General features: G+C 37.7%; 2 protein-coding genes and 2 long non-coding RNA genes across 5 annotated transcripts in view; 2 read left to right on the forward strand and 2 right to left on the reverse strand.

Moving 5' to 3' along the window:
• The window catches only part of NETO2 (neuropilin and tolloid like 2), a 52994-nt gene extending 47279 nt beyond the window's left edge, over positions 1-5715 (reverse strand). For both annotated transcript variants that reach the window (XM_072967299.1, XM_006207869.3), the window contains exon 1: positions 5343-5715. In XM_072967299.1, coding sequence (XP_072823400.1) covers positions 5343-5376 — 34 coding nt within the window. In that variant the 5' untranslated portion in view covers positions 5377-5715. The remainder of the gene's footprint in view (positions 1-5342) is intronic.
• A 291-nt stretch (positions 5716-6006) lies between these two features.
• Positions 6007-6807, forward strand: LOC140698451 (uncharacterized). The gene is made up of 2 exons (XR_012076238.1): positions 6007-6205; positions 6386-6807. It is a non-coding gene; the product is annotated as an uncharacterized lncRNA (long non-coding RNA).
• A 615-nt stretch (positions 6808-7422) lies between these two features.
• LOC140698114 (uncharacterized) lies at positions 7423-26299 on the forward strand. Its single transcript, XR_012075577.1, has 2 exons — positions 7423-7493; positions 26052-26299. It is a non-coding gene; the product is annotated as an uncharacterized lncRNA (long non-coding RNA).
• Positions 18590-26844, reverse strand: part of ITFG1 (integrin alpha FG-GAP repeat containing 1) — a 204988-nt gene continuing 196733 nt past the window's right edge. Inside the window, exons 15-18 of the mRNA XM_006207867.3 lie at positions 26041-26165; positions 25376-25458; positions 22372-22489; positions 18590-19912 (exon numbers count right to left, since the gene is read on the reverse strand). Coding sequence (XP_006207929.2) covers positions 19853-19912; positions 22372-22489; positions 25376-25458; positions 26041-26165 — 386 coding nt within the window. The 3' untranslated portion in view covers positions 18590-19852. The remainder of the gene's footprint in view (positions 19913-22371; positions 22490-25375; positions 25459-26040; positions 26166-26844) is intronic.

Here is a 26844-nt window from a genome sequence, read left to right on the forward strand (position 1 = left end):
CTCTCTCTGGTTTTGTTTCTTTCATTGATTTTACACCCTCCTACATGCTAGCGTTAGGTTTGGCTAGAGTAATAGAAAAACCTAAACTAATAGTTTAAACAAGATAGACTATATTTCTCTATCAAGTAAAACAAACTGTGCAGATAAGCAGTCAAGGGCTACAGTGAGGGCTACACCATTACTAGGAACCTAAGCTCCTTCTACTGTATTGTTCAGCTGTGTGTGACTTTCACTTCCAAAGTCATCTTACGGTCCAGTATAGATGCTGGAGTGCCAGGTGTTGTATCTGCATTACTTTCAGCAAGAATGAAGAAATGCCACAGGGCCTTCCTCCTTCCTTTAAGAACATTTGCCCAGAATCTGCAATGATCGCAAAATAAAACCTTAAAACTGAACTACAAAACCACTACCACTTTCCCAAAGTTGCACACACATCTGTCACATGGCCATACCTAACCCTAAGGAAAGCTGGAAAATCTAGTACTTACTTGGGTGATTGTGTGCTTAAAATTCGGAGAATTACTGAAAGGTAAAATGGATACTGGGAGAAACTGGCTATTTCTGACATAGTCCCCTATTGCCTGCTCTATACTCAGCAGCCAGTGGTCCTTCTAAACATTAAATCAGATCATATCACAGCCTTTCATAACATCTTCCAAGAGTCCCATTACATTTAGAATAAACACACACTCCTCTCTGACTTCAGGGGTCCCATGTGCTCTGGCACCTGACCATGTTCTTGGCCTTCTTCCGGTTACTCCAACACACTAGCTAATTCCCACCTTAGGGACTAGCTATTTCTTCCGCGAGACTCCCTGCACGGCTGGTTCCCTCCCATCAGTAAGGTATTGTGAGGCTTCTCCAACCACTAAAGCAGCTCTACATTTTCTCCATCCTGTTTTATTACATAAATCATATTTTAATTACTTGTATTACCTGCTATTTTCTTTTGCTTGTTTATTATTTGTCTCTTCCAACTGGAAAGAGGGACTGAGTCTCTCTGATCCACGGATGCTTCTTCAGTGACTAGAAGGCTGGCTGGTCCACCACAGCACTCAATAAAAATTAGATGAATGCATGAAGTGACTAAGCATAACCCTGATTATATCTTCTTTGTAGCTACAACATAGAGTACAGGGAGGCCTGCGCTAACAAATTAGCAAGCACACATCTTGGTTAACAGTAGCCACACACACGACCTAGCTGCCTTTTATCTGAGCATAAGGCAGGGCACAGAAAAAGAACTGATTTTTCTCCCCCTTTAACATATGCTACTCCTGTTACTTTTCTCAAGCTGACTCAATTTACCTTCATTAAAAATGAAACGTACCTCTTTCTGAGCTTTCCTGTTTTAAGCATCTGAGCGGTAAACATAAGGTGTGGTAAATCTATCATGAGAGTCCCGAATGTGACCACCTAACTGGTCTCCCTGCTCCTTACTCTTTTCCATAATGAAAGCAGAATGGAGTTCAGTTAGAGTCCACATACTACTTGAGGTAGTAGTAACTTGTTTTCAATCAACTGTGTTCCAGAGAACAAAAAAGCAGCCTCATTTAATCAAATTTAATTCTACTTTTTAGTTAAGAAAGAAGATGGATTTTGGCGAAATTTGGGAGCACTCTAGTCTCCATATGCTAATCACACTGCCCATCTATTGTAAGAAAGAGGAACTGTAGCAGAAGTGGCTCTCTTTCCTGCAGAATGGGGCTGTCCTTGAGACGGGGTTCTGCATGCTCTGATCACACAGAAGTCTTCCTCAGGCATCCACAGCAGCTGCCATCAGATTTTCACACAACCAGGTCACATTTTAGGGAGTATTTGCTATCTCTTACCCACTAAGGCTGTTATTTCCAATATATTACTCTAGGCATGTTTAAACCAACCTAATGTCTGGAATGAATTGAGCTTTCAGATTAGTACACCCTGTAATTTTGTCAGCAGTATAACAAACATGCTATAAAAAAAAAGTGTCAGTTTTTCAGGAGCCATTCTCCTGAGGGACTCAGAGGGTAAGACCCTCACCAATTAGAGCAACCTTGCTCTCATCTGCTGCTTTTGTTTAGTTTTTAAATAACCCCTTATAAGAGTTCCTCTGAGGGAGTTCTGTTAAGGGAAATTTGGAAACCACTGGTTACATCACCTTTTAGGATCCCTGTTCCGACTCAAAGACCACAATAACTGGGATCTCAAAGTGTCTCAGGGACACACTTTTTTTTTAGTATCAACAATTACTCTGCAGGAGCATAAATTTTTAAACCACAGGGGATTGTGCTGAATGGGTAGTAACCAAGAGCAGAACTTGGATTGTTTAGACTTTTAGATGTGAACTTTACTTAAAATTTATCTTTCTTCTATCTCATTCCTAAAAGGACTGAAAATGGCTTTGATTTGAACTTGTTTTGTAATGAACATGTGCCTGCATTACAGGGCTACATGTTTTTCCTAAAAGGTGAGTTTGGTTTCAAAACATAGATAAACTAGATTCAACTTGAGGATTTACTATAATAAAACCATCGTTTAGTCAGGCTTTTCAAATGTTAGTATTGAAACATTTTCTCCAACTCCCAGGGGGAAAAAGCAGCCAAAAAGTTAATTTTTAACAAGGCTATGTTTAAAAACTTCCCTATTAAAGGGATAGCTCTTTGGTACAATACTTATTTCTGTATGGTTTTACTTTCTTGGATGAAGCTTAAGAATGAAGGACAGGAGTTTAATATTTGTCAAAGTCTCAGATAAAGTTTTTTAAATATAGTGCCAATGGTGCACTATAACACCATAAATTTAACCACAGTTTTAACAGATGTAAATGTAACTACATCTAATAGAATTCTCCTGAAGCAAATGTGCAGAACGAATGTGAAATCCAGTAAAAAATGTTTTATAAATCTAATGTAATATTTTCATGTGACTATGATACTTACTTAACTTTGATAGAAGGTAAGTCAAATTTTATAAGGCCTGGAGTGATCATAAGCAGAAGTGAATTATTCAATTTTAACAATATATGAAAGATTTAAAAGCCTAATACAGTTATCCTTTTGTTCTTACTGCTGAAAGTAAAAGAAAGAATCAGTGGCATCTTTAAGAAAATTACCTTCTTAAAATTTCGCACACTCATGATAGCTGATTTGTTTTAGTACAAACTGACCATAATATTCCAAAAAAGGCTTTCAGTAGGTAATATATGTAATTGTGCAAATGTTAAATAACTGCTTCTGGTAAGAACTTCGATGTTGAAGCAACTTACCTTATAGGATACTTAAGGGCTACTTTTTCATGTGTTTAGTGGTGGCACTGGGAAAAGCCAAGATTTTTGAAAAGATAATTAAAAAAATATCAATTTTTGTATAGGTATAACACATGCATTTGGTTAAAAAAATCAAGTGATACAAATGGGTGTGCAGTGAACCAGAAGTCTTCCCTTTACTCCTGTTTCTCAGTCTCCCAGATTCTCTTCTCAGAATCAACTTTTGTTAATTTCTTGACTCTTTTTCCCCATATTTACAAAGCACATATACATAAACTACAGAAGACTTAAAAGATAGTTTGTTTTCTTCCTAGTAAGCCTAACAACAACAATTTAACTTGAGCTTTGGAAATACACCAGCATGTAAAAATAGTGTAGGCTGGGTAACATTAAGAAGAAAAGCCAGACACTACATTGTTTTCACTGTAGCTCTGCCATCAGCCACAGAATCCTTGCCTGAAAGGTGCGACAACTAAATGCTTCACCACGGCGGCCAGAGAGGGCAGTGTGTACCAGCGGCAAAGGCAAAGGCAGAAAAGATGCAAAACCCTTCACCATTCCGAGTATCAGTGATTCTGTCCTATTCAGCTCAGTTTCGTCAAGTTCTGCAGGTAAAGCTGTATAATAGATCAACGTGATTTCTCCCCAGAGGCGGCTACTCAGAGGGAACGTCATTATGATGCTGAACATCCTAAGGCAATCAGAACAACAAAGCAAATTCGATAAGGAGCACTATCAGAAACCCTACTGTGCATATGGTTTATTTTGAAACAGTAAAACAAAATCTCAATTTCCAAGGAACAGTAATATAAATTAGGAGTTACAGACAGGAAAGACCATAGAAATTGATTTCAGAGTTTTAAATTTTAATATATGAGGAAATCATTAAGAATCTATGGGATGACTGGGGAACAATCACCAGCTAGAAAGTCCTAGGTTACCATAGTACAAACTGTACATATAAGTATAGCAGTGGGTAATTAAACTTAAATTTTGAAATATCAATTATGAATTTAGAAATAGCTGAAGAATAGTTTGTGCAATTAAGATTAAAAGCAAAATTATACTGAATTTTCCAGTAAAACAAATTTGAAAAAAGTGTTCGTATGGAGTGGAAAAAAACACCAACATTTTCACCGCACAAATACCAAGATACAGGGAAAAGCGATATATGATACTGCTAATCAATGCCTTAACTCCTTACCCAATATAAAAAAGGGAATATTTCATAACATTACAAATACATAGCTATTCAGTTTTCAGTTTTAAGTCAGTAGGGGGAAAGGGAAGCCCTTTATTGGTGGTGGTGTTTTCCTCTGAGGACCGAAATAAGAATTTATTTAGTCCGATTTCCAGAAGCAACTTTGTATCATAATCTTAATTATCTATCTATATAAATTTTAATCTAAAATAACACCTCCTGGATAATGCAAAGCAGCTATAGTATGTTTAGAGCTTTTGTGTACTTGGCAAGCCGACTGTTTCAATTCCCGGTACAACACATAGAGAACAACCAGGCACCGGCGGCAGGGTATCCCCAGGTCCCGGGAAGCGCCTGGGCGCAGCCCCGAGCAGCGGCGCCGGACCGGGCCGGGTCGCGGCGCCCGCAGTGGTGCCGCAGCCTCCGTGGCCGCAGCAGGTGGGACCCGGCCGGCGGGCAGGCCGTTCCACCGCCCGCCACCGCGGGGCTTTTCGAGAACCGCTCCGCGACGCCTCCGCTGAGGTTTTTATTGTTTGCGTGGAATGACTTTCTGTTATTCATGGTGAAAAAGACCGGCCTCCACTCCAGTCACACGAACCCTACAACTTTGCAAAGCGATGTACGGAATTCCGAGGAAGAGGCACGAGGGCACAGCTCGGAGGGCCCCGGGGGCCACCGCGTCCCGATGCGCTCCCCGTCCCCCGCCACGGCCTGCCAGAAACACAGAGGGCCGGGGAGAAGCGCTCCGGGAGCGAGTCGATCCGGGCGGGCACCGGGGCTCCGCCGTCTGCTCGCGCCAGACAAAGGGGCGCGTCGGGCTCCCAGCGCCGGGCAGGGACGCGAAGACGCCGGTCTCGCCCGCAGGGGGCGCCGTCCGCGGCCCCGGCCGCTTACCTTTGAGGACCGAGTAGAGCTGCTCCAGGGCCATGTTCCCGAGCGGCTCGGCGCTTCAAGAGGGGCCAAGGCGGCGGCGAAGAGGCGGCAGCGGAGGCGCGGCACTCACGGCCCGGCGAGGCGGCAGCCCCGCTCGGCCCCCATCGCCGGCTACTGGGCTGCTCCCCGCGGGGCAGGGCTCAGGTCCTGCGGCCCTCCATGCCCAAGCCGCCGGGCAGGCTCCCGCGCTGCCCTAGCCCCCCGACGGGCGCCGCCTCCTTCTCCGCGGCGCGCCGTCCCATCGACCGCCCCGGGGCGGAGGAGCGCGGACGCGAGCGACGGAACTGGCAGCGGCCGCTCCGCCTGCAGCCACGGCGCTGGCCCCGCTGAAGTGGCGGGCGCGGGGAGCCCAGGCTCATTTAAGCAGGGAGCGCGAGCGCCGCGTGCCGGCCGCGCCGCCTGCGCGCAGGTGCCCGCCCCCCGCCCCGCCCGCGTGCCCCCGCCCGCGTGCCCCTCGCACCCCTCCCGGCCAATCGCCTGACGAGCCCGCCCGCGGCCTCGCACCCTGGGTGGGCGGTGCGCGGGGCCGGCGACCGTTAGCTTGGGGCGGGGCGAGGGGGTCTGGGGCGCCGCTGTGTAGCCGGCGCTGGGCCGTGAGCCGCGGCTCGGAGAGGCCGGCGCCGAAGGGAGAGCCCGGCTCGCTCCCCGCGGCCGCTGGGCGCGGGGTGAGCGGGATTGAGCCCTCGAGGCCTCCAGCCTGAGGGAGGGACGGGAGCTCACCGCCCTCCCACCTCGGCAGCCCGGGTCCGCCTGCCCACCTCTGTCCGCCCTCGCAGGAGGAAAGGGGGCACTGACCCCTCGGCCTCCTAGGACCTCAATTCAAGGTCAAAACTGCCCAGATCAGTCCAGCTCGACTGCCCAGCGTCTGGGCCGGGGATGGGGGTGGGGGCGCGGATCTGGGCGGGGCTCAGGACAGAGTGGGTCTGAGGTTCTCACCTGCCATTAGTGCGGGTGAGTTAAAGACCGACGGTGGCGATTACTAACGCTCACCTACCGCAACCCAGATTGCCAGGACCAGTGCCAAACCCTACGTGTTTGGAATCAACTCTTCGTAATGCTTGATTCACCTCATGAGCGGTACTGTCAGAGGCCGGGGAAACGAGGCCAGGAAGGCTAAGTTGTTCGTCCTGAGCCACACAGCGAGCGAGTGAGGGAGGCCGGGTGGTGAACCCTGGAAATCTGCCTCCAGAGAATGCCCTCTTTACCAGTAAGCCATGCTGATGGGGTCGTTTGACTCCGTTGAAAAAAATCTCCAGAATCGCAAACAACTGCATAGTATGTGGTGTTAATTCTCCTGTTCCATTTACTCCATAGTGATTATCGCGCTCTGAAATTACCTTGCCCATCTACTTGTTTATTTGTTCATCACTTGTGTCTCATTTACCCCCACTATTAAAATATAAGTTGCTTGAGGGCAAGGAGGCTACATTCGTGTATCCACTTAACACATACCTATTGAGTATTAACTATGTGTGGAAAAGCACAGTGATAAGTGCTGCGGAAACATCCAAGATTCAGGCCCTACCATTATAGATGGAATCTTTGTGCCTGTATCTTACCCATAGTGAGAACTCCATCAATATTTGTCTAACAAGACAATGTGTGGCAACTGAAAAAATTCTTTCCTTCTGTCCCTACAAAAGTTAGTATTAACAAGGTTTACAAGTGAAAACATTGAACATTAATTAATGTCAAGGTATTTGGCCCTTTACCAAGGAGCATACACAAGATGCTGTGGAACATACACAAGACGTGTATATTTGGGTTTCCTAAGGACAGATCACCTACAGTTAAGCTGAGATTGCATGCAACCAACTAGTAAAATATTTAAGAGCCTTTTCCACAAATATAATAAAGAACAGTAATAAGAGTATTAAATCTAAGTCCCAGACAATGATGGATCAAATGAATTGGGAGGAAGGAGCCTCTCAGCTTCAGGCATAGTGGTTCTTCATGTGTAGTTGTTGACTGAAGGCAGAATCTATGTTTGTGTGATGTCATCAGAGAACGCTTCATGAATGAGGTGGTGACACACAAAGAATGGAAAGGCTGTGGATGTCAAGTGGAGAGGAGAGAGGGTGGAAGAGCTTTCACAGCAGACAAGGAGCAGGGGTGAGCATCACATTTGGGGCCAGAGTTGTGTTTGGTAGTGAACATAATATTGAATATGATGGACTGTGATTATAGAGATTCTTTATTTTTTAAAAACTTTATTGTGCTATGGTTCCTGTATAGTAAACTACACATATTTTAGATGTATAATTTGATGAATTTTGATAGATGTATACACCAGTGAAACCACCACCACAACCAAGATAGTTAACATTTCCATCACTCCTAAAGAGATGCAGTATTCAAACTCCCAGTTCACCCCTTCCCACTCCTCCCTTTACCCTCTGGTAACCATAAATTTGTTCTCTGTGTCTGTCTGTTTCTGTTTTGTAGATAAGTTCATTTGTGTCCTTTTTTTTTTAGATTCCACATATAAGTGATATCATATGGAATTTTTCTTTCTGGATTACTTCACTTAGAATGACAATCTCCAGGTCCATCCATGTTGCTGCAAGTGGCATTATTTTATTCTTTTTTATGGCTGAGTAGTATTCCATTGTATAAATATACCACAGCTTCTTTATCCAGTCATCTGTTGATGGACATTTGGGTTGTTCCCATATCTTGGCTATTGTAAATGGTGCTGCTGTGAAAATTGGGGTGCATGTGTGTTTTTGAATTACATTTTTCTCTGGATATATGCTCAGGAGTGGGATCACTGGATCACATGGCAAGTCTATTTTCAGTTTTTAAGGAACCACCATACTGTCCTCCACAGTGGCTGCACCAGTTTACATTCCCACCAACAGTGTAGGAGGGTTCCCATTTCTCCACACCTGCTCCAGCATTTATTTGATTGTGGAGATTCTTGCTTGAATGCTAGGCAGAGCAGTTTGTACTTGATTCAGGAAGCCAGAGGCAGTTTTTTTTTTAATAGTGGAGCAATGGAGTTCTGGAAAGATTAATCTGGCAGGTGAGTTGAGGAAATAATAAAAGGGGAGCAATTAGAGCAACCGTAGTAATTCAAAAGTGCACGGCACTCACTCTTCATTTAGCCCAGTAGCTCTTAGTGGTATACCATTTTGATGAAACCTAATAAATCCTTTCTCCTCTAGTATGGGAGTGGATTGAGAATGTTCATTTTGTGGCTCCCGTTTAAGACACCTATCTTTTGGATGTACTAGTGTAATTGTAGTGGATTTTCCAAGGAATGTGGTAAAGCACAGCTCACAGCTGAGACTACTGTGTGGCCATATGTTAACTAAATCAAAAGGAAAGCAGTTTGCCTCTCTCTCAGCCGGGGAGTTCTGTATTTGAATTATTATTTCCCCGGAAGACCACCCAGTAGCACCCAGTCTGTTCCCAGATTACCTGCCAGTGCCCAGGTGATTGAGGGCTTCCTGCCTCATCTTTTGGGCAGAGGTCAAGCTTCTCCAGCTCCTCACAGATCATTCCTGTTGTTTATATTTAGTTTTCTCCGACCAAGTCTCCTGTCGCACTTGAACGGTGATGTGTAGCATCGACGTACTTTAAACATGCTGCATTTTATCTCAGTGTTTATGTACCAAAAAGATTTTTGCTATCTTTCTTTCTTGCTGGAGTTTGGGAGCTGTAACATTTTATTAAGTGATAGCCTAGAAAGGCAGGTTGTTATGTTTAGAGATTGTTGTGGACTGAATGTTTGTTTCTCTCAAAATTCACATGTTGACATTTTACCCCTTCCCCCCACCACTGCCCCAGTGTGACTGTATTTGGAGATGAGGCCTCCACGGTTATATGAAATCATAAGGGTGGGACCCGGACCTTGTAGGAATTAGTTTCTTATAAGAAGAGACAGCAGAGAGCACAAAGCATGTGGAAAAGACCTGGTGAGAAAACAGCAGCCTGCAAGCCAGGAACCAAATTGGCTGGAGCCTGGATCTGGGACTTCCAGCCTTCAGACCCGTGAGGAAATGAATGTTACTTACCCAGTCTATGTTATTTTGTTATGGCAGCCTGAGGAAACTAATACAGAGATATACCATAACTAAGGAAAATATAGGAATTTACACATAACAAGTCTGGTGTACAGAAAATCTATTTGTAGTAAAAAAAATTAGGAGTCTCACTCTGCCTTTCTTACAGTGTGCAGATATGGCTACACTGATGGAGAAACTTAGTGAAAAACAAAATCATATATCTCAGTGTATGAAGATTTTAGTGTTGTTAATACAACTGTAGGCTTTTTTAGGGAAGGAAAAGAAAATTTTAAAGTTTTAAGTTCATTGAATTAGTCAGCTTGGGCTGTCATAACAAAATACCACAGACTGGATAGCCATCCAGTAAACAGTAAAAATTTATTTGCTCACAGTTCTGGAAGCTAGAAGTCCAAGATTAGGGTGCTGATAGAGGTGGTTTTGGGGGAGACTTCTGTTCCTGGCTTGGAGATGCAAGTTTCTTCTTGTGACTTCAAATGGCCCTTCCTCTGTGCTCCACAAACTCCTCTTGTCTTTTCTTTTTATAAGGACATCAGTCAGATTGCATTAAGGTCCTACTCTTGTGACCTCTTTAACCTTAATTACATCCTTAAAGGTCCTGTCTCCAGATACAATCACATTATGGGTTAGAGCTTCGACAAATGCATTTTGAGGGGACACAGTTCAGTCTATACACTCACGAACCAAAATTATCCCTGTGTTAATGGTATTGAAGCAGAGTTGTCTGCAGGGAGTTAAAACCAGTTCTTTCAGTAACAATGTCATCTAAACTTGTTTCCAAATTTCTGCTTAGCCTAATTCCAAAGCAAGAAAATTTTTATGAAATATTACCTACTTCCAGTACTTAAGTATTTCAACTTTATCAGGAAAATTTCTGATCATCCAGTTACTTTCATTTGATTGTGAAAAACTAAGAAAGGTCCTGGTTGTAGTTCTTAGAATAACACTGCTAACAGATATGGTGTCTTTTTCTTAAAAGCCCAAATCCTGTTTTGAAAGGAGAGCTGTTTATGTTTAAACCTGTTTAGTAAAACTGAAACAAATGCAAGTTTATTTGTACAATGATAGGTGTGTAGTAGCATCTTTTCATGGTTTTAGTATTCATTTCCCTAATGGCTGTTGATGTTAAGTATCTTTTCATGAGCTTAGTTGCCATTTATATATCTCCTTTGGTGAAGTGTCCAAGTTCTTGACCACTTTTAAATTGGGTTATTTGTTTATGTACTGTTGAGTTCTTGCAGTTCTTTATACATTCTGGATTCAAGTCTGTTGTTGAATATGTGATTTGCAAATAATTTCTTTGTCCATTCTTTTGAAAGTGTTTTTGGCAAAAAAAAAAAGTTTTTAAATTTACATGATGTCAAATTCGTCAATTTTTTTCCTTTAGTCATTTCTAAGAACTTTTTGCCTTACACAGTTCATGATGATATTCTCTCATTTTTTTCTAACAGTTTGATAGTCTTATGTTTTACATTTAAGGTTATGATCCATTTTGAGTTAATTGTACAAATTTATGAGGTTTAGGTTAAGTTCTTTTTTTCGTTGCACAGGGATGACCAATTCTTTTAACACTTTTTGTTGAAAAGACTGTCTTCCACTGAATTACTTTTACACTTTTGTCAAGATCAAATAGCTATATTTGTGTGGGTTTATTTCTGAACTTTCTGTTTTGTTCCGTTGATCTATGTCTTTCTTCCAGTACCACACTATCCTGATTATTATAGCTTTATAAGTCTTAAAATCAGGTAATTTGATTCCTTCAACTTTGACTTCTTTTTTCAAAATTGTTTTATAGTACTGGTTCTTTTACTTTTTCATATACATTTACAGTAATCTTGTCTATGTCCACAAAAACTCCTGCTGGGATTTTGATAGGGATGTTATTAAATCTATAGATCACTTTGGGGAGTACTGACAACTTGACTAGGTTGAATCTTCCAATCCATGAACACAGTGTACTTACATTTAAGTCTTCCTTGATTTCTTTCATCACTACTTTATAGTTTTCAGCATACAGATCTTACACACACTTTGTTATATTTATACATAAGAATTTTATTTTTGGATCTATTTTAAATGATATTTTAAAATTTTCAATTTGCAGTTGCTCATTGCATTTCTATAGGAATATGGTTGATTTTTTTGTGTTGCCCTTCTATCATGCTGAACCTGCTGAATTCACTTAGTTCTACGAGGGTTTTGTGTGTGTGTGTGTGTGTGTGTGTGTGTATAGATTTTCTAGACTATTATGTCATCTACTAATAGGGATGATTTTATTTCTCACTTTCCAATTATATGTCTTTTATTTCCTTTTCTTAACTTACTACTCTACTTAAGGTTTAGTACAATGTTGAAAGCATCAGTGGGAAAGGACATCCTTGCCTTGTGCCTAATCTTAAGAGGGAAAGCATTCAGTCTCTCACAATGAAATATGTATTAGCTGTAGTTTTTCTTTTTAACTAATGTTTTTACTAATGCCCTTTACTAGGTTAAGGAAGTTCTATTAACAGTTTGCTTAGTTTTTTAAAAAATTGAATTATAGTTGATTTACAATTTTGTGTTAGTTTTGGGTATATAGCAAAGTGATTTGATTGTACATATACATATATTCTTTTTCAGATTCTTTTCCATTATAGTTTATTGCAAGATGTTGAATATAGTTCCCTGTGCTACACAGTAGATCCTTCTTGTTTATCTATTTTATATATAGTAATGTCTGTATATGTTAATCCTAAACTCCTAATTTAGCCCTTCCCCAGTTTTCTTTTTTAAAATCAGGAGTGAATGTTAGATTTTGTCATATCTTTCTGTGTCTATTGAGAGGATAAGATGGTTTTTCTGATTTAATAACATGGTAAATTACGTTGCTTTCTTCCCCCCTTCAAATAGTGAATTCGTCTTGCATTCTGGGATGAAACCCACTTGGTGATGCTGTATTATCTTTCTATGTGTTTCTGCACACAATCTGCTAATGCTCTCTAGAGGATTTCTGCATCTATGTTTTGAGGGCTATTGGCCTGTAGTTTTTTGTGTAATGTCTCTTTCTGGTTTTGACATTAGGGAAATATTGACCTTATGAAAAGAATTGTGAGGATTCCTTCCTCTTCTTTTTCTTCCAGATACTGTGTAGAACAGGTATTATTTCTTAGATGTTTGTAAAATTTGTCAGTGAGCCCTTCTGTTCCATTGGGTTTTCTTTTGTGGAAGATTTGTTTTTTAATATAAAAATTTAACTTTTAAAAATAGATATGGGGTTTATTGATTTCCGGTTGAGTGTGTTTTGGTAGTTTGTATCGTTTAAGAAATGGATCCATCCATTTTATCTAACTTACTGAATTCATGAGCATAGCTTTGTTCCTAGTATTTTTTTATTATTATGCCATTAATATCTATGAGGGCAGTAGTGATATGTTCTCTTTTGTTAATTATGTTGATTATATGTCTGTTCCTTTTTTCTCCTGGTCAGCCTGGTTAGAAGTATATCAATATTATTGATCTTTTCAAAGAACCACCTTTTAATTTCATTGATTTCTGCTGTAGTCATTTTCTTCTATTTTCTGTTTGCTTAGGTTTAATTTGATCTTTGTTTCTAGTTTATTAAGGTGGAAGCCTAGGTTACTGTTTTTTGATTTTGTTCTTTGTTAATATATGCATTTAACACTATACATTTCCCTTTAAGCACTGCTTTCTCTTTCTCCTAAAAATTTTATGTTGTATTTTTATTTTTATTTGGTTAAAAAACTTTAAATTCCTTTGAGACTTCCTTGTTGACTCCATGGTTATTTTAAAGTTAATTAATTTCCAAATATTAGTCCAATTTTAGTCTGAGGATTGTTGTATGCTTTCTCCTCTTTTAAATTTGGTGAAGTTTGTTTTATAGCCCAGAGTAAGGTCTATCTCAGTGAATGTTCCATGTACACATAAAACGATTCTGCTTCGCTGTTGTTGGAGTGTTTTATAAATACCCATTAGGTTAAGCTGATTGATTGGTAGTGCTTTTCAGGTTATCGCTAAGCTTTCTGATTTTTCTGCCTACTTTCTCTATCAGTCACTGTAGAGGAGTGTTGACACTTCCAATCTAAATCGTGGTGTGTCTGTTTCTCCATATGCGTCTGTTTTTGCTTTATCTATTTAGTTTATTTATACACATAGAGGATTTTTACATTAAGAGGAGTGGAATGATCTTAGCTGCGTCTGCTCTTTTCAGCTGAGGCAGTCCCCAGAGGGGGCTAACAGCTGACTACTGAAGGCATTCCCAGGAAGTAGGATAGTAAGTCCTTTCTCTTGAAGGAGGATCTGGACACCACATTATAGCAACTACCAGAGGAGTAGTCAGGGCTTCTGTTTGAATCTGTTTTAGTGATGTTTTCATAGGAATTGGTCAATTTTGTTAAAAACTTTCAAATTTGTTAGTATAAAATTGTAACATCTTCCTGTTTTTAATATATACATTATCTGTAGTTAGATCTCCTTTCACATTTCTGATATTGATTATTTGTGCCTGTTTTGTTTTTCTTGATAGAGGCTCTTTGGGCAGCCTATAGCTGATAACTGATGAATGTGGGGGTATAAAGGCCCAGTTTCTTACCCTAACTGAGGACAGGTAGGAGATAGACGAGGTCATCCCATTCTCGCTCCACTGAGAATGCATCACAGCTTGCTTTTAGCCTCTGCCCAGTCTTGCTTCCTTCCTTTCTTCTGTACAGGTATTGATCAAAAGCACTCCCTAATCTATTAGTCTTTTAAAATAACTGATCAGGTGATGTAAAGCTAGGCTGCAAGTCCTCACAGGGGTTGGTTAACTTTAGTTCACCTTTATACTGAGGCGTTGGCCCGTAAGTATCCTAGCTTAATCCTCAGCATACAATCATGGTCTCTTGGACACAGTTCAAGTTTTTGAGTTTCTTTTTTTAAGTAATTAGTTCTAGCTATTTGTAAAGATTAATATTTCCTTTTATCCTTTCTTAGAGGTCTTCTAAAGAACAAAAGAAAAATTATTTTTTAAAACATAGAATAAAACTTATTCTTTTGCAATTACCATAGGAATCCACTGGACCCATGTATAAATCTAAGATCTCTTAATTCATCTTGGTGATCTTATTTTGCCTTTATCTTGAAACATTTTGCTATAGGATTTCTTTGTATGAAAAAGCTTTATCTATGAAGCCAAGATCATTTTACCTTTGATGGTTTAGTAACAACAGCCCTGAGTAGAGATGCGCTTCATAGATTTGTAGGGATACTTAATTTGTGGGTGAATATCTAGGTATATCTACCCATAATAGGTCCCTACCTTTCCTTATCAAGAGTGGGATGGGTATAGAAAGTGTTTGTAAGTTGTTACCTTTAATCCTGAAGGCTTCCAGGCATGAGAAACTATTTTGAGAATTAAGTTTCTGAAAATACAGTTTTTTGACTAATAAATGGAGAAATACAAAGGACTAGTCCAGGTAAATGGTGTTAACAACAATGCATTTAAAGTGCTTACAAGTATAGGTATATCTTGGAGATACTGTGGGTTTGGTTTCAGACCACCGCAATAAAATGAGTATCACAGTAGAGCAAGCTACCTAAATTTTTTGGTTTCCCAGTGTATATAAAAGTTATGTTTATACTACATTGTAGTCTATACAATATAGCATTATGCAATAGCATTATGTCCTTTTGAGGACAATGTATATACCTTAAAAATGCAAAACAAAAAGACAGTTACAATAGTAACATAAAAAATCACTGATCACATAAAAACTCACCAAAGTGGGTATAGAGGGAACATATCTCAACATAATAAAAGCTATTTATGATAAATCTACAGCCAGCATAGTACTCAATGGTGAAAAACTCAAAACCTTCCCACTAAAATCTGGGAGAAGATAACGTTGTCCATTCTCACCACTCCTATTCAACATAGTCTTGGAAGTCCTAGCCACAGCAATCAGGCAAGAGAAAGAAATAAAAGGGATCCAAATTGGAAAAGAAGAGGTAAAATTGTCACTATATGCAGATGACATGATACTATATATAGAAAACCCTAAAAGCTCCACAAAAAAAGGACTAGAACTGGTAAAAGAATTCAGCAAGGTAGCAGGTTACAAGATTAATATACAAAAATCAGTTGCATTTCTTTACATTAATGATGAATCAACAGGAAAAGAAAGTAAACAATCTTTTAAAAAATAGACCCCAAAGTAATAAAATACCTAGGAATAAATCTAACCGAGGAGGTGAAAGACTTATACATGGTGAACTATAAAACACTGATTAAGGAAATTAAAGAAGACTTAAAAAAAAATGGAAAGATATCTCATGCTCCTGGATTGGAAGAATCATTATTGTTAAAACGGTCATACTGCCCAAGGCAATCTACAGATTTAATGCAATCCCTATCTAATTACCCAGGACATATTTCACGGAACTAGAACAAATCATAATAAAACTTATATGGAACCACAAAAGACTGAGAATTGCCAAGAAGCATGGAAATCAATGAAGCTAGAACACTCCCTCACACCATACACAAAAATAAACTCAAAATGGACCAAAGACTTAAATATAAGACAATTCACAATAAATCTCTTAGAAGGAAACATAGGCAAAACATTACCTTACATACATCTCAGCAAACTTCTCCTAGGGCAATCTACCGAAGTAATAGAAATAAAAGCAAAATAAACAAATGGGACCTAATTAAACTTATAAGCTTTTTGCACAGCAAAGGAAACCATAAGCAAAAAAAAGACAACCTATGGAATGGGAGAAAATATTTGCAAAAGATGAAACTGACAAAGGCTTGATCTTCAGAATATATAAACAGCTCTTATGATTTAATAAGAAAAAAACAAACAACCCAATCCAAAAATGGGCAGAAGACCTAAACAAGTAATTCTCTAAGGAAGACATATGAATAACCAATAGGCACATGAAAAAAATGCTCAATATCACTAATTATCAGAGAAGTGCAAATCAAAACTACAATGAGGTATCACCTCACACCAGTCAGAATGGCCATCATTCAAAAGTCCACAAGTGATAAATGCTGGAGAGGCTGTGGAGAAAGGGGAACCCTCTTACACTGTTGGTAGGAATGCAGTTTGGTGCAGCCACTGTGGAAAACAGTATGGAGATTCCTCAAAAGACTAAAAATAGACTTACTGTATGTAGTCCCACTCCTGGGCATATATCCAGAAGGAACCCTAATGTAAAAAGACCCCAATGTTCATAGCAGCACTATTTACAATAGCCAAGACATGGAAACAACCTAAAAGTCCATCAACAGATGACTGGATAAAGAAGTTGTGGTATATTTATACAATGTCAACCATAAAAAATGACAACATAATACCATTTGCAGCAACATGGATGTTCCTGGAGAATGTCATTCTAAGTGAAGTAAGCCAGAAAGAGAAAGAAAAATACCACATGATATCACTCATTTGTGGAATCTAAAAAAAAAAAAAAAAGACAAAAAAAAGACAAATGACCTTAAATATAAAACAGAAACAGACTCACAGACATACAATACAAACTTGTGGTTGCCAGGGGGGAGGGGGATCAGAAGGGACAGACTGGGAGTTTGAGATTTGTAGATACTGACAGGTATATATAGAATAGATAAACAAGCTTATACTGTATAACACAGGGAAATATATACAAGATCTTGTAGTAGCTCATGGTGAAAAAGAATATGAAAATGAATATATGTATATTCATGTATGACTGAACAATTGTGCTCTACACTGGAAATTGATACAACATTGTAAACTGACTAAAACTCAATAAAATAAAAAAAATCACTGATCACATATCACTATAACAAATACAATAATTTAAAAATTTGAAATATTCTGAAAATTATCAAAATGTGACACAGAGACATCAAGTGAGCCAATGCTGTTGGAAAAATGGTACCAATAGACTTGCTCAATGCGAGTTGCCACAAGCCTTCAGTTTGTTAAAAAAAAAATCAGTATTTGTGAAATGCAACAAAGTGAAGCATAGTAAGATAAGATATGTCTGTACTGTAATTTTTATCTTCAAAATTATTATTAAAGTCTTAATTACTCCCGCTAATTCCCAAAAGGAGGAGGATTACAGAAGTACAGGTGGGTGGAAGAGAGTCAGAAAATGTTACTGTTTTTCATGCAATGGGAAATGGGAGGAAAAAAAGAACCAGCACTGATCAAGTACCTCTATGCACATATTGCCATTTAAGACTCAAAACAGTCTTTTAGGGTAGGTATCCCTTACTACCCTTGTTTTACAGATGAAGAAACCAAAGCTCAAAGAGGTAAAGCAGCCGACTAAAGGTCACAAAATGGGAGAGTTAGGCTCTGAATCCCAGTTAGTCTGACCTCAGAGTCTTGTGCTCTTTCCACTAAATTAATTGAAGGGTCTTTATACAGTTGGCTCTTGAACAATGTGGGGGTTAGGGATGCCGACCTTCTGTGCAGTTGAAAATATGAGTATAACTTTACTGTTGGCCCTCTGTATCTGAGATTCCAGATTGGTTGTGGATTCAACCAATCATGCAGTACTGTAATACATATTTATTGAAAAAACCCACTTAAAAGTGGACTTGCACAGTTCAAACCCATTTTGTTCAAGGCTCAACTGTATTTGATTCTCAATGTTGTGACACATTTTTCACCTGCTGCCCCTTAATAAATGACACTGATGTGGCACTGAAGGTTAGTATCAAGGTACAGAAACACAGCTTAGTCACTGATTGTATTTTTAATTGTCATTAACATTTTATTTGCCTGTAATGCTACTCCTCATAGACCCTGACTACAAATGAGTTTTAAAATTCGTGCTGCCTCAGTTGATAGATACTAAGTCTAACCGTCTTTAGGGAGAGTGTGGAATGGTGCCTGATATGGTGTTGTGGGTTGATAAATGTTCAGTGAATTTAACTGGGTACTGTAGTCAGAAGATGCCTATCTTGTCCTGAGAGGCAGGTCACTTTACCTCTTTCCAGATAAGTGAGTTAGACCTCATATCCTCTAAGGCTCATCATGCTCCAAAGTAATTATTTACACACTCATCAAAATATTTTGTTTCAATACAGAATGTTTATTAAGAAGACATATTAACATGCTTAGATACACAAAGTACACCACTTGTACACATGCCATTCTCAGTGAACTGTGAAGGAAAAAATAACATGAAGAAGGAAATTAGTTGTTTTCAGATAAATTTTTGTTTTATAGCCATCACATGTCTATTTCATATTAGAAAATTATTAACACTGATACAGTTTTTTCCCAATCTTACATGTAAGTCCTAAAGTAACTTTTTGGTGAAGTGAAGTTCAAAAAATTTGCACTGAAGTTTGAATGTAAATTATGGACTCTTAAAAGCTTTTGAGAATAGAAATGTGATTCAAGATTTGCATTCTCAGATACTATCTTCAGCAGTTTCCTTTCAAGAAATCAAATGCTCTTCATTATCACATGATTAAGATCAGTGTTCAAATGAAAATTATTAGGGCACATCAATTCTTGGAGGGTATATTGATATATTTTTTAGTTAATATAAGCAAATAATAAATCTTTTTTTAAATAAATCTTTATATAGGGTGGCAACCACCAAGAATTTAGATTTTTCAAAGACTGTGATTTCCTTATACCTGAAAATAAAATTCTATCAAGTCTATACATTTTGATAATTAACTGTAGAAGTCTGTAAAAAGATTAAAAAATAGTAGTAATGGTCACTGACACTTACTGAACACTTACTCTGTGCCAGGCACCAAGCTAGGTACTTTCCATACATCACTCCATTTAATGTATAAAGAAACTCAAAAAAGTAGTAACATTAGCCCTGTTTATAAATAAGAAAACTGAGGCTTACAAAGGTTAAGTAATTAGCCAAGGTCAAACAGCTAGTAAGTGGGGTAACCAGGAGTTTAAGGCAAGTCTGACTGTGATTCCAAAGTCAGAGTACCAAATCACTATATTGTACGCCAGCAGTGAGGGACCCCTCACCTGCTGTGATGAAGGTGAAGAGTTAACAACTTTATCTGTGATACATTCACAAAGCTATAATTTGCATCATTAGAATAAGAAGCAAGACCAATTCAAGTGGACCACAAAAAACCCTGTTCATTTAAGTATTTTTATTTACACATGTCTTTTCCATCATCAGTATTCTAATAAGATTATAAATACGTAAAACACCTGAGTACATGCAACACATTCCACAAAGGAACAAAAATGTACAGCACAATTGAAAAAAGAACCCAAATTATTATATACAAAGTGCTTTAAAAAAAGACCTTGTAACACATTCAGACCATATTTATTTGAATACTTTCCAATAATTATCAAGGGATGCATCATTTATAAATAATATTTGAAATCCCCTATTTTCTTCTATAAGCCAAGTTTAGTATTTCAATTAATCAAGTGAATAGATGCTCCATTATGCAATATTAAAGGCAAGTCACATAGCATCAAAGTGAAATCGATGGGCTTCTTGTCGCTTTTCTCTATCATCTGCTTTCTGAAAAAGAATTTTAGACTAGTTTATAAGCAATAGGAAAATGTGAAGAAAAGACTTTCTGAAATACAAAATGGTAAATTAAAAGCAATTAGTAGATAAAAGGTATGTTTTTTTGTACAATAATCTTATGAAATATTTTTGTAGTTTACAGTAGCTATTTTGTAATTAATGACCCACTAAATTGAATTTAGAAAACCATCAAGAAATGTTTCTTAAATGCTTAGTTTGCTATTTATTATTTATTTGAAAGCAGGAGTAAACAGATTTTTCTAAGAATGGAATCAACTATTACATTTTGCCCATTCTTAACACTGATGTAAATATGGGAATCTGAACTAACCAAGTACATTAAGTATTTTGTGGTTAACCTATTGATTTTGCATAAATTTATTGATCCTCTGCTCCCAGCAAAGTACTGTGCTTGAAATTTTGAGGGATTAAAAAAACCCTCAGTTTTGTATCTTGTTCTCAAGGAATTTACTAAAGCCTAGAACGAAAAAAGCAAAACATACCAAATAACTGTATTTCAGGATTAAAAGTGAAAAATGTTACCAATATTCTGAGAGAGATTAGTTTTAGGTTGGCATGAGGCGAGGAAAAACTCTGAAGAGACAGTACTTAGAGAAATGGAAGGGAGGGACATGGGCGATGCGATGGGGGAAGAACAGGAGCAGTCATGGAGGGCTGGCAGGAGCATGGCATGAGAGGCTGGAGAGGTGCACGCGGTGGAGCGGCATGCAAGCGCCACGAAGGCTAGGCTCAGGGCTTGACACAGTTTCGGCAGGGGTAGTCACTAGAGGTTCCTGAGCAGAAGAGTGACATGATTAGGACTAACTTAACGACAATAGCAATCTGGCAGCACTGTGACCAATGGAGTGAAAGGGGAGAGAATGGAATCTGGGAGGGCAGGCGGGAGATAAAAAGGAGCTGAACTAAGTCAAAGCACTGGTATGAGGAATTCAGAAGTGGAGCCAGCTGCAGAGATTCTATGGGGGCAGAATCAGTAGGGCCACTGATTAAATCCTGTAGTAAGAAGGAAGACAGAGACAGCTTTAGAAAACTGGTTTTAAGTTGCCTGTAAGTGATCTAGGTAGAAATGTCGTGGCGACAGCTGGAAATGGGGGGAGACCTTTAGAGAGAGACGAGGGCTGGGCATATCTGAGCTCACGCCCTGGTTTTAGATGAGACTGGCAGGGAAAGTGTATATAGAAGAGGGCCTGGGGTGGGCGCTGTCAGAAGGAGCAGCCTGCATAGGTGAACGAGAAGTGGTCAAAGGCAGGAGAAGAAACACAACCATAAAGGAGGCAGTATACAAATATGTATTTTAGTTTTTGGCCACTGCATCATTATTATTGTAAGCCCACAATGTTTACATTGTAAGCAGATCTCCTGTGAAATTAATAAAATTAATTTCCTTCATAGGTCTAGAGCTATGTAATACTTCAGACTGTATTCTGACACTTCTGGACAAAAGAACATAGGGTCACCTTTGACCTTACCTCTTAGGTTGCAATCTTAAAATTAACTGAATATGTAACTCTATGTTATAATTTTTATATGAAAGGAGTGATTTTTTTTGAGAAACAAACCTATGAACATTTATCAGAACAAATAACATGTTCTCTTTTACATAAGCTAAAAAAGCTAACAGCTAAAATAAAACTAATTTTAGTTAACAAAAAAATGAGTATCATGGGCATGACAATCCAAACAAAATAGGTGCCCCCCAAAATATACTTCTGTGACACAAAGAAGCTCTTTTTGAAGAACATCATTGGGACCTGCTAGTTATGTACTGAATATATATTCATACACAAAGGGAAATTAGCTTTTTCAATTTATATCTAAACTGCTAATAAATTTATGTGATAGCCTTTCTTATTCTCATAAACATTATATGACAGACTACATCTTTGGAGTTTTAAAAAATTAGAGTGTTATACCGAAGACCAGAAATCAGCTAAGTTTAGTGCAGAGTACTTGATAGATGAAAAAGATGTTGTTTCACTTCCTAAGCTTTGAGAAAACCATTTAACTTCTCTCTGCTCTAATTTTTTTTATAAAGAGATAGTTGTTATTCTCAGAAAAAAGTGTCCACGGTTCTATCAATAAGAGACACAGGCTCTTTTAAAAAATGATTATTGTTTTTTTAGGCCATTATGAAACTACTTCTAATTAAGCTTTTCTACACACCTGGTGACTTGGGGGTGATCACTTTATTACTACTGTATAGCATCAAAGTTTTAAACTACACGGTCTTCTATGATTTTTAGGAATTGCTAAGAGGCATTAGTAACTTAAGGGGGTAAAAGAAATTATCAATAAGATGACATGGATAGAACTGAAAAAAATCAGAAAATCTGAGTCATATGAAAAAGTTGAAAATATAGTGTTTTTAAAGAGCAACATGTTACTATTATAAATTAACCAAAGTTAATGTTTCATTTAAATGAACAAACCTTTTCCTGCCAATGTAAAATGCCAATTATTGCCAGGATGAAAACACAGACACCGATGAGCGCGATGGCAGTAAGCAGGACGATGTTGCTTGGTGTAAGGTACAGCTTGGCGCTCCAGCTGTAAACAGAAACAGAATTAAAATTACACACTGTAACTTAAAAATAACAACATTCTACAGAGACCAAAACGCAAAATAGCTTTTAATTAATGAATCAGTCAATTTGTTCATTAATTCATCCCCCATCTACCCATTCATCGTAAATAAAACAAAAGCAATTAAATTACGTAGGGCTAATTGAAGATTCAGCAGAATTTAGACTTTACTCAGAGAACTGAAATAGAATAGAATTTTTGATGAGATACTTTGATTTTTTTTTGATTCTGTGAGAATTATTCTTAAGTAGACGTATTGGGGGTACTTTGGGCAATCTTAGACATTGTTTTTACATTATTTGATTTGCTGAATTTGTAAACCTTAACACTAAGGCTGTGTAGTTACATGATTTTGGTAAGACTTCTATATCTTATTTTTTGACTCCTGTTCACATATGTACTATGACTAAGTGAAACAACCATATGTCCAATGAGTATAGATAGATGCTTGTGCGAAGTGTCATGTTGGAGGGTTTACATTATTACAGTGACTTCTTACAAAAACACTTTTAGTCCCTCAACATTAATGGCAATATACAGACTTTAGCATAAATAGAACTAGCTCTTTCTTCTAAAACAGTCTACATAATACAGCAGTTGCAAACCCCGGAAAGCCTAAAACTGAGGTCTGTATCACCAACACTGCAGGTAGTTATATACAAAGAACTTTTTGTTCTCTCTGAAAATAGATGATGGATATATTTTCATTTTAAAAGTTTAATAAAAGTAAGACCATTCTGATAAATAGCAAGTAGCGATTGACTTATTTTGGGATAATTAAAATTTACTGATCCATAAGTTAGCCTCTAGTCAATAAATCTCAAAATGTACCTCAAACTAAAATCAATTTGGTTTTTATTATGTACATAAATTTGAAAAGAATATTTCTTTAGACACAGCAAGAGAAACATGAAAAAATGTTGAGATTATGGAATAAAGGCTATAAAAGAATTTCCTAGAAATTCAAGAGCAAGAAAACCTTAAGAAAACAAATACTATTAATTAGCTGAGGTTAGCTATTCTCAGTACTTACCTTATGCTTAAAAAAAGTCCTTTCATGAGATTTTTTTTGGGGAACTCTAATTTTAAAATAGATTTAAAAAACCCATAAATACAGGAATTTTGGTAAGAAAACCTTTGGAGAATCCTCACCCTCACCTTCTCACTCAGAAGCAATCATTTCTTCTCAGTTTCTTGCATATCCTTCCAGGGATATTCTACACATATATAAACGTATACATGTAGATAATCTTCTTAAAGCCACAAATGGTTTCTTATCATACATAACGCTAAATGCATTTTCCTTTTATTGTCTTTTGTTTTACCAGTGTATTTTAAGAACTTGTTCTATGTCACAATATTGCATAATATAGAAGTACTATAATTCAAGTAGTTTCTTACTTACACAGATAAGTTTTGTTAAATAATTCAGATTTTTAATAGACTCATTAAAAAAATCTGAACTCAGACTATAATTGTTTTTATTGATGTTATTTCAAGCTTAATGCTGTAAACAAATTGTTTTAGTAATTAGTTTGGTTCTAAAGCCCATGTGTCCACCATAAAATATATCCAGTGGTGTGCAGGTAAACTGGCTCTCTGGCAGAAAAAAGGCTCTGATTGGCACTTGGTAATTTTCATGGTGTAAATAGTCCCGTTATAGCTGATTTTAATGTGACCTCACTGAACAGAATTGGAAAGAGAGGCACACAGTCAGCTCATGCGGTGGCATGAGTTGGTTCTAGCAAATCATCTAAAATAGCCTAACTGAAAATTTAACAAAGAACAGTACAGCCTGTACTTGGCATTTGTTGCCTTTTTGATAACAGCCATTCTGACAGGTGTCAAGTGACATCCCACTGTGGTTTTGATTTGCATTTCCCTGATGACTAGTGCTGTTGAGCATCTTTTCATGAGCCTGTTGGCTATCTGTATGTCTTCTTTGGGAAAATGTCTATTCAGATCCTCTGCCCATTTTAAAATAGATATAGTATGGAGATTCCCCAGAAAATTAAAAATAGAACTATCATATGATCCAGCATTTCTACCTTGGTATTTATCCAAAGAAAATGAAAAACATTAATTAGAAAAGATACACACACCCTATGTTCACTGCAGCATTATTTACAGTAGCCAAGATAAATGGAAGCAACCTAAGTGCCCACCAACAGATGAAGGGATAAAAAAGATGTTATCTCTCTCTCTCTCTCTCTTGTATATACACACCCACATACACACAATGGAATATTACTCAGCCATAGAAAAGAATGAAATCCTGCCATGTGTGACGACATGAATGGACCTAGAGGATACTATGCAAGTGATAGAGAAAGACACTATATGATTTCACTTATATGTGGAATCTAAAAAGACAAATGAACAAACAGAGCAGAACAGAAGCAGAGTTATAGATACCAAGAATAAGTAAGTGGTTGCCAGAGGGGAGAAGGGTGAGGGGAGGAGAGAAATAGATGAGGGAGTCTGAGAGGTACAAACTTTTCAGTTACAAAGTAAATGAGTCACAGGTATGAAATGTACAGGGTGGGGAATATTTTAGAATTTATAGCCAGTAAACTGAAGACCAGTTTATTTAAGCAGAATATGTATAAATCCCTAATTAGCTAACCTGCTGTTTTTTCTAATAATGTTTAAAATTTGTTCTTTGTGAAAAATGTCAGGTACCTTTTATGTAGGTATGTTTAGCTATTTAAGGTTTGCTGTAAGCAAATTAAGTGATGGCACTCATGGGAACACAGGAGGAGTAGAGAGAGTTTTCAAAGAAATGTAACTGTATCCATGATTCAGAGTTGACAATATTTTTACCAAACTCAGTTCAAGCAAGGACATTACCTTCGAGGAACACTGTGAGGATATGGAATGACAATTAGCTGAGAATTTGGAATGATTGCAGTCCATTCCTGTTTTCGTATAGACTGGAAAAAGAATTTAAGAACATTTAACATTTAGTACACTTGAAAAACACAATTATTCTTCTAAATAAATAGGGGAAAAAGTTTAATTACTCTTTGATTAACTGAAATTTTAGGTGTGGCTTAATCCGAATTTACATATATTAGGCCCCAAATAGGGCTCCTATTGGCAAACATTTCTTGATCTTTTCAGGGAAGGACTATATTTTTGTCTCATGGATTCATTAACTGAACAAGTATTAACTGAATATACTTATGCAGCAGGCACTGTTCAAAGTGCTATGAACAAATGCTGCTTTGGAATAACAATTCAAGTTGAGGTAGAGCCTGACAATAAACAAGAACATTTGATATGTTAGATGGTGAAAATGATAAGGAAAGAGGGGTAGCAGGTCTTGAGGTCTATAGAGATGTGGTAGAGAACTATCTTCCAAGTATGATGTGCTCTATGTAACATAAGCTTAGATCGATCACTACCAATGAATTTAAAAAATCTTTATAGGAAATAAAAATATTCAAATTCAAATAATTGTATAGTGAATATTAAAAACAGATTAATTGTAAGCCAAATAAATTTTTACTCACCTTCTCTCCAGATGGGCGAGGAATACCAACATAAAGATGATCAAGAAAATTTGCACTTCGACCTAAACCAAGTACATTGTATGGCAGTTGGAGAGCTAAGTGTGCTGACTGGCTGAGTTGTCCAGCTAAATTGATAAAACAAACAAACAAAAGAACAACACATCTTTGGACACAATGTTTTCATCAAATATTAAAATGATAAAATGTTAAAAACTTAGGTGCTAGAACTTATCTTTAAGGATAAAAATGTAAAACGAAATGCTCAGCTCATTAATAGCTCATCACTTTTTAAAGAAAACAGCTTTACTGAGATATAATTCACATACCATAAACATCACCCATTTAAAGTATAAAGCTGTTGTTGGATGGAGTGTTATATACAAGTCTGCTACGTTTAGTTGGTTTATGGTGTCATTTTTCTCTTATTGATCTTTTGCATAGTTATTTAATACATTATCAAAAGTGGGGTAATAAAGTCTACAATTATTTATTGCTGAATTATTGATTTCTCTTAATTATGTATTTTGGGGGCTCTGTTTTTAGGCATGTATGTCTTTGTAGTTATTATATCTTCCTTATGGATTGACCTTTTTATTATCATAAAATGTCCTTCTTTGCCTCTAGTAACAATTTTTGTCAAAACGTGTCTCGTTTTGTCTGATATTAGAATGGTTACTCCAACTCTTTTTCAGTTACTCTTTGCATGGTATAATTTAGTTTTTTTTTTTTTAACTTTCAACTTATTTGTATCTTTGAATCTAAAGTGCTTCTCGTGTAGATAGCACCTCGTTGAGTTGTATTTTA

This window comes from Vicugna pacos, chromosome 9 (genome assembly GCF_048564905.1).
Source record: "Vicugna pacos chromosome 9, VicPac4, whole genome shotgun sequence".
Taxonomy (NCBI): Eukaryota; Metazoa; Chordata; class Mammalia; order Artiodactyla; family Camelidae; genus Vicugna; species Vicugna pacos.